This window comes from Pelodiscus sinensis, chromosome 17 (genome assembly GCF_052426305.1).
Source record: "Pelodiscus sinensis isolate ZL-2025 chromosome 17, ASM5242630v1, whole genome shotgun sequence".
NCBI classification, from domain to species: Eukaryota; Metazoa; Chordata; order Testudines; family Trionychidae; genus Pelodiscus; species Pelodiscus sinensis.
The window spans coordinates 3,431,828-3,445,301 of NC_143068.1; the positions used below are offsets into that span (position 1 = coordinate 3,431,828).

The 13,474-nt window shown below is 63.3% G+C and overlaps 1 protein-coding gene across 1 annotated transcript in view; it reads right to left on the reverse strand.

Annotated features, from left to right (window-relative positions):
- Window positions 1-13,474, reverse strand: part of LOC102457791 (rho GTPase-activating protein 39-like) — a 67,902-nt gene that overhangs the window by 16,478 nt on the left and 37,950 nt on the right. Inside the window, exons 3-5 of the mRNA XM_075901474.2 lie at window positions 6,329-7,595; window positions 3,365-3,902; window positions 1,109-1,198 (exon numbers count right to left, since the gene is read on the reverse strand). Of these exons, the coding sequence (XP_075757589.2) occupies window positions 1,109-1,198; window positions 3,365-3,902; window positions 6,329-7,595 (1,895 nt within the window). The remainder of the gene's footprint in view (window positions 1-1,108; window positions 1,199-3,364; window positions 3,903-6,328; window positions 7,596-13,474) is intronic.

The window sequence follows — 13,474 nt, forward strand, 5'->3', positions numbered from 1 at the left end:
TTAGCCACCCTTGTGTTTGGCTGGGGATGCAGGGAGCAGTGGGAGGGAATGGTGGGTTTGCAAGGTGTCCCGTCACAGACCTCCCACTGTCCTGGGTCTCGTCACGCCTGGGTTTGGCCACCGAGGCCACGGTGCCGGCAGCTCTAATGAGCCCCGAGGGGCTGGCCCAGGACGGGTTGGAAGCTGATTGGTTATCAGGGAGGGGCCCTGCACTCTCCTGACTGGGGAGTGGAGGCAGCAGGGCTCAGGGCAGCATGGGCACCTCTCCAGGGCACTTGGAGCAGTCGTCCCATACACAGGCCTAGCGCATCCCCCTGGGCAGGCCGGTCTGACCAGCGGAGATGGAGCAGGAAGTGCACAGTCTCGCTCCCTGGAGGGAGCCTGGATCCCAGTGGACATGCAGTGTCTGGGATCCCAGCAGCCAGCGCCGATTAGCCCTGGGGACGAGAGCAGGGTGAGCCAAGCAGTGGGCGAGCAGCGACATGCAAGGGACCTGCCCGGCGTGGGCTTAGGGCCTCAGCCACCAGGAGGGGCTTGGCTTCCTTTCCTCCGTCCAGTAGCGGGCCCATGGGGGTTCTGGTCCCCAGCTGTCAGTGCTTTCCCATTGTTGGCGCCATGACCCGGTGCCCCAGCCCCGCACCAATCTCCTTCATGGTCTGCCTCTCAGCTGCCAGACCCACTTCCCCCTCCTGCTGCTTGCGCCCAGTGCGATCCCAGTGTGCCCCACCCGCACAGGCCAGCAGCCGCCCAGCGCTCCCGGGCCGAAGCAGGGTGGCCCTGGAGCGGTTCCGGCGCACAGCCCCTCTCTCGGAAACAGCTGTTCCTTTTTGGCAGAAAGTCTCAAACAACCCTGCCTGAGGCAGACCCAGGAGAGAAGCTCTCAGACCAAAAGGCGAAAGTCTGGCACTGTCACAAGCGCCGGGAAGCAGAGTCCTGCCGGGAGAACTGTCTGGCCAGCTTTGCAGGTGGGGCTAGTCTGGGAACACTGATGCTCCAAGACTGAGCTACGCCGGCAAATGGCTCCCCCAGCAAGTAATCTGCAGCATCTGAGGTTTCATTGCAGAAGCTGAGACACCAGGCGCAGGCAGCCCCCCCAGGCTCTCGTTACCTTCATCCTCTGTGTTCTGCTTCCGCTTTTTCCTGGACTTGGAATTCTTCTTGGTTCTCAGGTCCAGAAGTTCCTTCATGCGCTGGGCAACTGAAAGTCCAAAGCAGGGTTCAGTGAGTGACCCTTGGCCCGGCCACACACGGACCCAGCAGACGGCGCGGGACGGCACCCAGCCTGCCCTGGGGCCAAGGAAGGGGCAGCCGAGAGCCATGGCTGGGAGACAGGGAAGAAGAGAATAATGTCTACGTAACATGCAAGAGGCCTGAGAACCTTGGGTCATGACCCTGGAGGATACGAGTTCCAGTTCTCACTGGACTCCACCGAATACAAAGGCAGCACAAATCTCCTTCCACAAGCTTGTCTTCCGGCACCCTGGCCCCAAGCGCTGTCTGAGCCCCTGCTTGCGATCCCCGGCCCTGCGGCTCCAGTGGCTGCGCAGTGGGCATCCTGCAGAGCCGGCTTACAGAGGCCCCTGGTTGTTTCTGCCTGCGGGGAGCTCGGCACACGCGAGAAGAGCTAACACGTCCGGCTCCAGCTAGGAGGGCGTTTGTGGGGAAGCCAATGCCGACTCTGGACTCTGCCCCCGCTCGCCATGGGACCAACAGCTCCAACAAGCATGCGAGGTCTAGAAAACCTCTGGGAACCCTGAAAAATGGGGGCTCTTTAGTCAGGAGAGAAGGCAGAGGGGCCAGGGTCGCAGCTCTCAGCACCTCAACGGGTGCTCCAAGGAGGGAGACGAATTGTTCTTGTCAAGCTCCAAGGCCAGGGCGAGAAGGAAATGCAAAGCGCTGACACTGCAGCGGGGGGTCAGGTTGGACATTAGGGAACACGTCCTGTCAGGGTGGGCAAGCCCTGGGATAAACTGCTTAAGGAAAGTCTCCGAGGGGAGCTAGGTCAGGCTGTGTCTGCAGAAAGGGGAGTCCTGTGGCACCTTAGGGATGAATAGATTGATTTGGGCATTAGCTGCTTCATCGGGCGAACTGAAGTGAAGTTTGCAGAGCGCTAGGTGGAGACACAAGCACCAGAAAAGCAAGAGGCTCCTTGTCTAGAGGAGACTAGTCAGGTCAGGGTGGCAGGGGCTTGTTGACAGCAGGCGACGTGGATACCGAGAGGGGGAAACTGCATTTCTAGTGTGTGAACCCAGTTAAGAGCCCTCTTCCCTCCCGGGGGCTCTGCCTCATGACGTCCACGCCAGGCGCCTGAGGAAGGGGCTTCACCCGCGGACGCCGATGCCCAAATCAAGCTGACAGTCTCCCAGAAGCCCAGGCTGTTTGTGCCCGAGGGAGCTGGGTAATCTTTAGACACGCACCTCTCTGGGACGGGCTAGAATCCTACAGCTTCTGGCTGCACTTGAAATGTGAGCCCCTGTGACTTGCCCTCCCTGACCATCCCAGGCTGGCAGCAGAGGGGCTGTACGTGGCAGAGGGCAAGAGGCACAAGCTGTGGCTCTCTCAGCAGCACCCACTGCCCCCCGAGGCCCTGCCCCCATGTCTGCAGCAAGGGCAGTGGGCGCTGCTGTGAGAGCCTGTCCCTGTGGGTGCATCTGGGCTGCATCTCTTCACAAGCCTTCGCACTTTGCTCTTACGCGCCTCCGCGTGCCCAGAACCGCGCCCGGCTGTCACGCTGGCCTGGGGCTTGTGAGCGGGCAGGTCGCTCAGAGCACTGCTGATGGGCCCAGAAACCCTTCCTTGCTAGCCCTGGGGCTCAGACTCTCCGGGAGCCCCCGGAATGGGGGAGATGCTGAGGGGCGGCGGTGCCAGCTGCACCAGCTCTCGCCAGTCGTTAATATCCCTCAGCCCCTCCCTCAGAGGACAGACCAAATTCCACATCAGAGACCCCAGTGGAAATCTGCAATCCAGGGGAGTTGCTCCACATTCACCCCAGCATGCGGCTGTGTCTACACGAGCCCTTTTGTCAGTCGGGGTGTGAAAATCCCCGGTTGAGCGACGTAAGTTTCACCGACAAAAGCGCCGGTGTGGCCAGCCCCGTGGCAGTGGAGACACTCTGCCGCTGCCGTAGCTCAGGTTGCCCATGGGGGTGGTTTAATTAGGCCAGAGCAGAGCTGTCTCCTCCGACCCAGGGCAGCTGCACGGACAGCGGACAGGGCTGCAGCCACGGCGGGCCAGCTGTGTGGACGACGCCTTGGTGCGTCTCCCGGATGCTGCCCAAACGGCCAGGTGCTGCCCAGCGGCAGCTCAATTACCGGGGCCGGCAGTGGCCCAGTGCAGAGCCGCTCAGCGGTGCCCGTGGACTTACTGGTGCCGTCGTTGGTCTGGTCGAGATGGCCGTAGATGTAACCTTCCAGGTAAGACTGAAACTTGGGCGATGGGGAAAAAAAGGCCAGACTGATGGCCAGGAGTTCCCAGCCCCCGGCCAGGCTGCGGTAGCACCCGTTGTCCGTGGTCTGTCTGATCAGCTGCATGTAGAGCTCGTCCCGCAGGCCCTGCGTGCTCCAGCACTTGGTGACTGCGAGCAGAGCCACCTGGTCTCGGTCCAGGCGGGCCTGGCGGTCGCCCATGTAGATCTGCACCAGTCTGAACAGCTCGCAGGCTTCCTTCCTCCCGGCGTGGCTGCTGGCGACCAGCATCGGCTTCCTGATGGGGCCGCCGCTCCAGGAGAGCATGGTGGCGAGGGACAGCCGGCGGCGGAAGAGGCCCTGCGTGTGCAGGTTCAGGTTCTGGGAAGCCCAGGCTGCCATGCTGCTGGGGGAGAGGGGCTGCCGCAGCGCGGGGCAGGGAAAGCGCTGGCCCGGGCAGGCCGGCAGTGGCGTGGGCTCCGACACCAGCGTCCCAGGCTGCAAGGAGAAGAGACGTGGGATCTGAGCGGGGCAGTTACCAGCATCGGCTGCCTGCCCTGCAGGGCCCAGCCTTGTGAGCACAGCACACGCGGCTGGATGCGGCCTGGCTGGGCTCTGACCCACGGACAGCTCCTCGCCCAGCCCCGCTCCTCACCCAGCCCCCGCTCCTGGCTGCCAGCCCCCGCTCCTCGCCCAGCCCCGCTCCTCACCCAGCCCCCGCTCCCGGCTGCCAGCCCCCGCTCCTCGCCCAGCCCCCGCTCCCGGCTGCCAGCCCCCGCTCCTCGCCCAGCCCCCGCTCCTGCCAGCCCAGCCCCGCCCAGCCCCCCTCCTCCAGCCCCCCCCGCTCCCAGCTGCCAGCCCCCGCTCCTCGCCCAGCCCCGCTCCTCGCCCCCCCCGCCCAGCCCCCGCTCCCAGCTGCCAGCCCCCGCTCCTCGCCCAGCCCCGCTCCTCGCCCCCCCCGCTCCCAGCTGCCAGCCCCCGCTCCTCGCCCAGCCCCGCTCCTCGCCCAGCCCCCGCTCCCAGCTGCCAGCCCCCACCCCCCGCTCCTCGCCCAGCCCCGCTCCTCGCCCCAGCCCCCGCTCCCAGCTGCCAGCCCCCGCTCCTCGCCCAGCCCCCACCCACAGCCCAGCCCCGGATCCTCGGCCAGCCCCCGCTCCCGGCTGCCAGCCCCCGCTCCTCGCCCAGCCCCGCTCCTCGCCCCCCCCGCTCCTCGCCCAGCCCCCGCTCCCAGCTGCCAGCCCCCGCTCCTCACCCAGCCCCGCTCCTCGCCCCAGCCCCCGCTCCCAGCTGCCAGCCCCCGCTCCTCGCCCAGCCCCCGCTCCTCGCCCAGCCCCACCCCTGGCACCTCCCTCAAGCCCTGCCCTACCCCCACTCCCAGCTCCTCGCCCAGCCCCTGCTCCTGGCTGCCAGCCCAGCCCCCACCCCTAGCTCCTCACCCAGCCCCCACTCCTGGCTGCAGCCCAGCCCCACCCCTGGCACCTTGCTCAAGCACTGCCCAGCCCCCACTCCCAGCTCCTCGCCCAGCCCCCGCTCCTGGCTGCCAGCCCAGCCCCCACCCACAGCCCAGCCCCGGCTCCTCGGCCAGCCCCCACTCACTGGGGAGCCAGAATTTCTCTGGCCAGCTGGCCCATGGGGCACCCTGAGAGCAGGAGCACAGCTCCTGCCCCACCCCTCCGGGCTCCGAATGCTGCTCCCAGCCCTGCTGTGCTGCAGCAAGGGGAGCAGGGCCGGGCTCCGGGCTCCTTATCGCCCCGCAGTTCCGCCCGCCCCCTCGGCTCCGCACCGGAGCCCTGCTCCCAATGCCCTCTGCCCCGCTGCGGCAGCCCTGCAGCTGGAGCCCGTTCCCAGCAATGGTCAGGCGAGCCAGCCAGGGCCCAGTCCCTACCCCCGGCCTCACCAGCCCTGCTCGCCGGCACTGGCCAGGCCTCCACGGAGCCACGTGGATTCTTCCATCCTCCTGCAAGCCCCTGTCCTCCCCTCGTGCCCAGCTCCGACACCGCACCCGCCGCAGCCTAGGCAAGGCACTCGCACCCCCTGCTCCTCGGTGCCCCACAACCAGTGCACACCCTTCCAAGCGCCTCCTCCCCACTGCACGACCCACAGACCCTCCGTGCCCCTGCAGGAGCCACGTCACTGCACCCGGGCAGGGCTTGGGCCAGCTCAGCCTCATACCCAGGCTGGCGGCAGCCTTCCAGGCTAGGCGGGTTTCTGGGCTGCGTGCGCTTCCCCTCGGCTCCCGCAGCCTCCAAGCCACGGCCACATCAACACTGGTGCATGGTCTTCACTCCTCCACTCACAACCATCCGCCCTTGTGGGCAAGGGGACCCAGCGATTCAATGGGCCCGGGGCTTCCAGCCACCACCGCCGCAAGATGTCAGCTCTGAACCCCTCCGCCACTTCCTGCCTCCTCCACTGCTGCCCTGTCCGCACCCTCCATGCCCCCAGCGAATCCCGCCCTGGCCATGAGGCTCACAGAGCACCTGCTAGCAGCTGGGCACCACACGGGCCCAGGCTGCTGCCCACGATGCTAACCAAGATCATCTCTGTTTCCTTGCACTTGCCAGTAGATAGCCCCTGTTCCCACGTGTCTTGGCCTGCCTGCTCCTGGGGGCGGGACCCATTGCTCTTCTGGATTTGCACCAAACAGAGCCCAATGGCCCTGGCCCAGGACACCACAATACAAACCAGGAAATCAAGTCAAGCAGCCACATTCAGGGTGACACAACTGGTCCAAATCTGCTTTGCCTTCCTTAATTCCCACCTATTGCTTTGAAACAGGATCCTCCACTTCCCAAGCTGCCCTGCAGAGGGTGGTTTACTCTCCCAGCACCAGCGCCCAGGTACAGACCCGCCAGCAGGCAGCCCCGTGCACTTGGGCTAGAGCCAGCACCGGCGATCTAAGTGCAGTAGCCACCGGGACGTACCTGAGATGATGCTCGCGCCGCATCTGAAGCCAAACTTGTTTGGTTCACCCCATTCTTTTCCAAAGAGTCTGTTTTCTCATAGGCCCTCTTGGACCTCCCGACATCCTGCTGCGGCGCCAGGTCGTTCGAGCAGCTCTCCCTCCTCTCCAGTCCCGGTCTGAACAGGGACCGGCTGCTCGATGTCACGTCGTCCCTGGAGCGCTGGAGGGCACCTGGCTTCAGGGGGTCTGACTGAAACCGGACCTTGCTGCTGCCTGGCGGGGGGGGGCCTTCCACCAGGCTGGGCTCTAGGCTTGCTTTGCTTCCCCTGCAGGCTGCCGATTTCCCCACCACGGCACGCATCTCTGCCAGCAACTTCTCGTTCAAAGCACTGAGCTCACTGCTGCTGCCCACAGAGCCAGGTCTGCCCTGGCCTGCCCCCAGTCTCCGCCCCCTCCTCTTCCGCAAGCTCGGCGAGGGGCCGGTGGAGTAGCCGGAATCCTGCTGACTTACAGCAGTCGGGTACTCCTGAGCCGGGGGGCTGCTCTGGCGGCTTCGCTGGGCCTCCAGGTGCTTCAGAGCATTGGCTTCCAGGGCCCGGCAGGACTGCCTGACGCTGTCGGAAGAAAGCAGCGCAGGCTGTGGCTTAGCCCGGCTCTCGGCCCCCACCCCCGCCCCCGAGCCGGGAAGCAGTTTGGCTGAATGCTCCACATTGACCATGTGTTTAATGTACTCCCTCCCAGCAGGGCTGTACTCGGTGCTGGAAAGGTTTGGCCCAGGCCTTTTCCCAGCGTGGGGCTGCTGTGGCTGCCCTGGGCGCTGCAGTAATCGGGCTGGCTGGAGCAGCTTACAGATGCTATTGCTTGGTGATACTTGTGGAGATGCCGCATGTCCAGTGTCCATATCCACGGGAGGCTCGTCATAGACTGGGGAGTCCAGCGAGGGCTCGTCGTAGATGGGCGCTGGAGACGCCTGCTTGCGAGAGGCAGGCTGCGGGGTCCCCGTTTCGCTCTGTGGTGGCACGTGGCAAGGAGCGCCACTCCCCCGCACCCCACAGAGCCCGCCCGCTTCTGTCTCTTTAACCTGCACCGAGGTCTCGGCCGGAGGGGCCGGCTTGGCGGCAGCTGGTCTCTGGGCCGGGGCATGTTGGACGGGGCTGGACAGCAGAGGGTTCTGGCCGGTGGCTTCTGCAGGACTCTGGGACTCCTGTACGTGTCTGACACCGTTCACTTTGACCAGCATGGCCGCTCTCGTGCCTGGTGCAGGCTGCCAGCGAGTCGGCGTGTCCCTGGAGGCAGAGAAACACACAGGGATTACTTAGGGTCATCAGAGTGTTTGTGCAAATGAGCACAACTCAGATCGGGGGGGGGGGGTTAGGGTTAGGGTGGATGGATTGCACCCTCAGCAAGTTTGCGGATGACACTAAGCTGGGATACTTTGGAGGGCAGGGATAGGGTCCAGAGTGACCTAGACAAATTGCAGGATTGGGCCACAAGAAGGCTGATCAGGTTCAACAAGGACAAGTGCACAGTCCTGCACTTGGGACGGAAGAATCCCAAGCATTGTTACAGGCTGGGGACCGACTGGCTAACTTGCAGTTCTGCAGAAAAGGAGCTGGGGGTTCCAGTGGATGAGAAGCTGGATAGGAGTCAACAGGGTGTCCTTGTAGCCAAGAAGGCTAATGGCATATTAGGGTGCATTAGGAGGAGCATTGCCAGCAGGTCTAGAGAAGTGATTATTCGGCTCTGGTGCGGCCACATCTGGAGTATTGTGTCCAGTTCTGGGCCCCTCACTGCAGAAAGGATGTGGACGCATTGAAGAGGGTCCAGCAGAAGGCACAAAAATGATTAGGAGGCTGGAGCACGTGACCTATGAGGAGAGGCCGAGGGATCTGGGTTTGCTTAGACTGCAGAAGAACGAGCGGGGATTTGAGAGCAGCCTCAGCTCCCGGAAGACGGGTTCCAGAGAGGATGCAGAGTGGCTGGACCTCAGGCACTGGCACTCACAGCAGGACTGACTGGTCCTGAGACACCACAGACTTCCTGAGGAAACTACAAACTGGCAATCTTCCAGGAATACCATCCTAGTCCGTGGACAGAAACTCTGCACCGACATTCCACACGAGGATGGACGACAAGCCGCCAGGAACCGTATCCCCGAAGATGTCCCAGCCTAGCTGGCTGCTGAGCTCTGGGACTTTGTGCTCTTTCACAACCATGTCCAATTTGGGGATGATCTATACTTTCAGGTCAGCAGCACCGTTCTGGGAACCCACATGGCCCCACAGTTCTCCAACATGCTTCTGGCTGACCTAGAACAACACTTCCTCAGCTCCCATTCCCTAGCGCCACCCCTCTCCTTGCACTACACCGACAACAGCTTCAGCATACGGACCCCCAGGAAGGAGACCCTGGAAGAATTCCACCAGGATTTCAACAACTTCCACCCCACCATCAACCTCAGCCTGCACTAGACCACATAAGACATCCACTTCCTGGAACCACAGGGCAAGTAAGAGATGGTCACACTACACTGGAAACCTACTGACCAACATTCTGACCTACATGCCTCTAGCTCCATCCAGGACACATCACACACAATGTTCCTTTAATCTTTTCCATCCATGTGCAGAATAAATTCTTTTATGTGCACTGAGCCATGCGTGAATGGGCATCCCCGATAGAAACAACCAACCTGGCTGTGGGTGCTCTGCTAATCAGCTGGGTGGCATTTGAATTTCTCCTGAGAAGCTGCGGAAGTACACAGTTTATAGGGAACGCTCATCGCATGATCCATTGTCTACAGCCAAGCCTTAAAACACAACCAGATTTGCTCCAATCCCACAGCCAACGACAAACGCCGACAGGGTCTCTATCACAGGTTGTTAAAACAACAACACTCGCCTGGGGAAGTGGAGAAACAGAATGACAGAGCCAGGCAGGTACCCAGGAGTCACCTACTACAGGACAGACCCAACAAAGAAAGTCACAGAATGCCACTGGCCTACAGCCCCCAGCTAAAGCCTCTCCAACACAGCACAAGGACCTACAACCCGTCCTAGACAACCATCCCTCGCTCTCACAGGCCTCGGCAGCCAGGCCGGTCCTCCCCAACAGACAGCCCCCAACTCATTACCCCGCCACAGAAACGCTCACCCAGGAACCTCCCCCTGCAACAAACCCCCTTGCTAGGTCTGTCCATAGAGCTACACAAGCAACACCATCACAGGATCTCACCAGTACACCCTCAAGGGCTCATCGCCTGCACGTGCACTAGAATGACAGCTGTCCTCAAGGGCTGGCAGTGTTCCTCAGCCATGTGGACTGGCCACACCAGACAGTCTCGTGCCAAGGAACAGACAGACACCAATCAGACATCAAGAACGGTAACATCCAAAACCCAACAGGAGAGCAAGTCAACAGTCAGTAACACACCCGGGATAGTCAGTAACACACCTGAAAATTGTGCAAACACCTCCAGAAACAGAAGGCAGCACAGAACTGCTGAGCTAGAATCCATGTGCAAGCTTGGCCCCAACAGCCTGGCTCTGAACCGCGACGGGGACTGGCCAGCTCATTACAAACAGTAATTTTGATCCTCTAGGATGGGTATCTTACCTTCTCCTCGACTGGTGGGAGTGGGCCACGTCCACCCTGCCTGACTAGCCTCCTGAGCAGGGACATACCACGCCCCTCGCGGTGTGAGGACCCACCCTGCCTGACTAGCCTCCTGAGCAGGGACATACCACGCCCCTCGCGGTGTGAGGACCCACCCTGCCTGACTAGCCTCATGAGCAGGGACATACCACGCCCCTCGCGGTGTGAGGACCCACCCTGCCTGACTAGCCTCCTGAGCAGGGACATACCACTACCCTCGCGGTGTGAGGACCCACCCTGCCTGACTAGCTTCGTGAGCAGGGACATACCACGCCCCTCGCGGTGTGAGGACCCACCCTGCCTGACTAGCCTCCTGAGCAGGGACATACCACGCCCCTCGCGGTGTGAGGACCCACCCTGCCTGACTAGCCTCCTGAGCAGGGACATACCACGCCCCTCGCGGTGTGAGGACCCACCCTGCCTGACTAGCCTCATGAGCAGGGACATACCACTACCCTCGCGGTGTGAGGACCCACCCTGCCTGACTAGCCTCCTGAGCAGGGACATACCACTACCCTCGCGGTGTGAGGACCCACCCTGCCTGACTAGCCTCGTGAGCAGGGACATACCACTACCCTCGCGGTGTGAGGACCCACCCTGCCTGACTAGCCTCGTGAGCAGGGACATACCACTACCCTCGCGGTGTGAGGACCCACCCTGCCTGACTAGCCTCCTGAGCAGGGACATACCACTACCCTCGCGGTGTAAGGACCCACCCTGCCTGACTAGCCTCCTGAGCAGGGACATACCACGCCCCTCGCGGTGTGAGGACCCACCCTGCCTGACTAGCCTCGTGAGCAGGGACATACCACGCCCCTCGCGGTGTGAGGACCCACCCTGCCTGACTAGCCTCGTGAGCAGGGACATACCACTACCCTCGCGGTGTGAGGACCCACCCTGCCTGACTAGCCTCGTGAGCAGGGACATACCACGCCCCTCGCGGTGTGAGGACCCACCCTGCCTGACTAGCCTCCTGAGCAGGGACATACCACTACCCTCGCGGTGTGAGGACCCACCCTGCCTGACTAGCCTCCTGAGCAGGGACATACCACTACCCTCGCGGTGTGAGGACCCACCCTGCCTGACTAGCCTCGTGAGCAGGGACATACCACGCCCCTCGCGGTGTGAGGACCCACCCTGCCTGACTAGCCTCGTGAGCAGGGACATACCACGCCCCTCGCGGTGTAAGGACCCACCCTGCCTGACTAGCCTCGTGAGCAGGGACATACCACTACCCTCGCGGTGTGAGGACCCACCCTGCCTGACTAGCCTCGTGAGCAGGGACATACCACGCCCCTCGCGGTGTGAGGACCCACCCTGCCTGACTAGCCTCGTGAGCAGGGACATACCACTACCCTCGCGGTGTGAGGACCCACCCTGCCTGACTAGCCTCGTGAGCAGGGACATACCACGCCCCTCGCGGTGTGAGGACCCACCCTGCCTGACTAGCCTCGTGAGCAGGGACATACCACGCCCCTCGCGGTGTAAGGACCCACCCTGCCTGACTAGCCTCGTGAGCAGGGACATACCACTACCCTCGCGGTGTGAGGACCCACCCTGCCTGACTAGCCTCGTGAGCAGGGACATACCATGCCCCTCGCGGTGTGAGGACCCACCCTGCCTGACTAGCCTCGTGAGCACACTCTCCCCATCGTGCTTGAAGGCTCCCGTCGCTGGCTGTAGCTGTAAATTCCTGCCAAAGTGAAGCTGCCACTGCAGCCCAAAGAAAGGGGCTGGTCTTTAAGGCGCCGCTGGACTCCGGTTGAGTCTGTCTCCCCTCTGAGGCTGTTCTCGGGGGGGCGGATGGCAGAACGAGGCGCAATGGGCTCAATGTGTTGGCGATTAGGACAAACTATTTCCCGAGGAGGGGGGGTGCAGCACGGGATGGGATCCCCAGGGAGGGGTGGAATCTCCATCCCTGGAGGTTTTCAAGGCCTGGCTTGAGTAGGGGGTTGGGCTTACTAGCCTGAGCTCCTTCTACGGCCCTGTGCTGAGCTGCCAGGCTGTGACGTGTTCCCGCTCTCCCTCGCTGTGCCACGAGCCCCAGGAGCACGAACCCTGCACGCACCACCGCCGCACACACGAACCCTCCCCACGCCACCGCCGCGCACACGAACCCTGCCCACGCCACCGCCGCGCACACGAACCCTGCCCACGCCACCGCCGCGCACACGAACCCTGCCCGCACCACCGCCGCGCACACGAACCCTGCCCACGCCACCGCCGCGCACACGAACCCTACCCGCACCATCGCCACGCACACGAACCCTGCCCACGCCACCGCCGCGCACACGAACCCTGCCCGCACCACCGCCGCGCACACGAACCCAGCACGCACCACCGCCGCGCACACGAACCCTGCCCGCACCACTGCCACGCACACGAACCCTGCCCACACCACTGCCGCGCACACGAACCCAGCACGCACCACCGCCGCGCACACAAACCCTGCCCGCACCACTGCCGCGCACACAAACCCTGCCCGCACCACTGCCGCGCACACGAACCCAGCACGCACCACCGCCGCGCACACAAACCCTGCCCGCACCACTGCCGCGCACACAAACCCTGCACACACCATCGCCGCGCACACGAACCCTGCACACACCATCGCCGCGCACACGAACCCTGCACACACCATCGCCGCGCACACGAACCCTGCACACACCATCGCCACGCACACGAACCCTGCACACACCATCGCCGCGCACACGAACCCTGCACACACCATCGCCGCGCACACGAACCCTGCACACACCATCGCTGCGCACACGAACCCTGCACACACCATCGCCGCGCACATTAACCCTGCCCACACCATCACCGTGCACACGAACCCTGCACACACCATCACCGCGCACACAAACTCTGCAGGCACCATTGCCATGCACTCAAACCCTGCACGACCACCACGCACCATCACCATGTACACAAACCCTGCATGCACCATCACAGTGCACACAAATCCTGCACCCCCACAGGCTGTGTGCACCCATGCACCATCACCATGCACAGCCCACACGTACCCTCACCGCATGCACCCACACATGCCGTGTGCACCCCATACCCTCATCACACGCACACAAACCCTGCACGCACACCCTTATACACCCTGCACACACCCCCAAACACCCCGTGCACACGCACCCAGGCAGCCTGCAGTGCAGGAAGTGCAAAGACCCTCCCAGACCAACCCGCTAGAGCCAGGAGGCAGCAACAGTTTCTGAGGGAGCTGCGGGGGGAGGGGAACCAGCTGCCCTTTGTGTGAGTCTGGGACAAGCAGGGCCAGGAAGCTGATGAGCCCTGGTAGCTGCAGGAGGACGTCGAGGGAAGCGCAGCGAGCCCATGCAAAGAGCCGCACTGCCCAGCTCAGTTCGGGGTCGGCTGGGCCTGGGCAGAGCCCGCTGCTGGAAACCCTGCCCCGGGCGCCATGTGGGGCAGGGCTGAGGCTTCCCGGTGCCCTGCCAGGCTGGGTTGCAGGCTGCCCGACCCGCCCAGGGCCAGGGGCTCA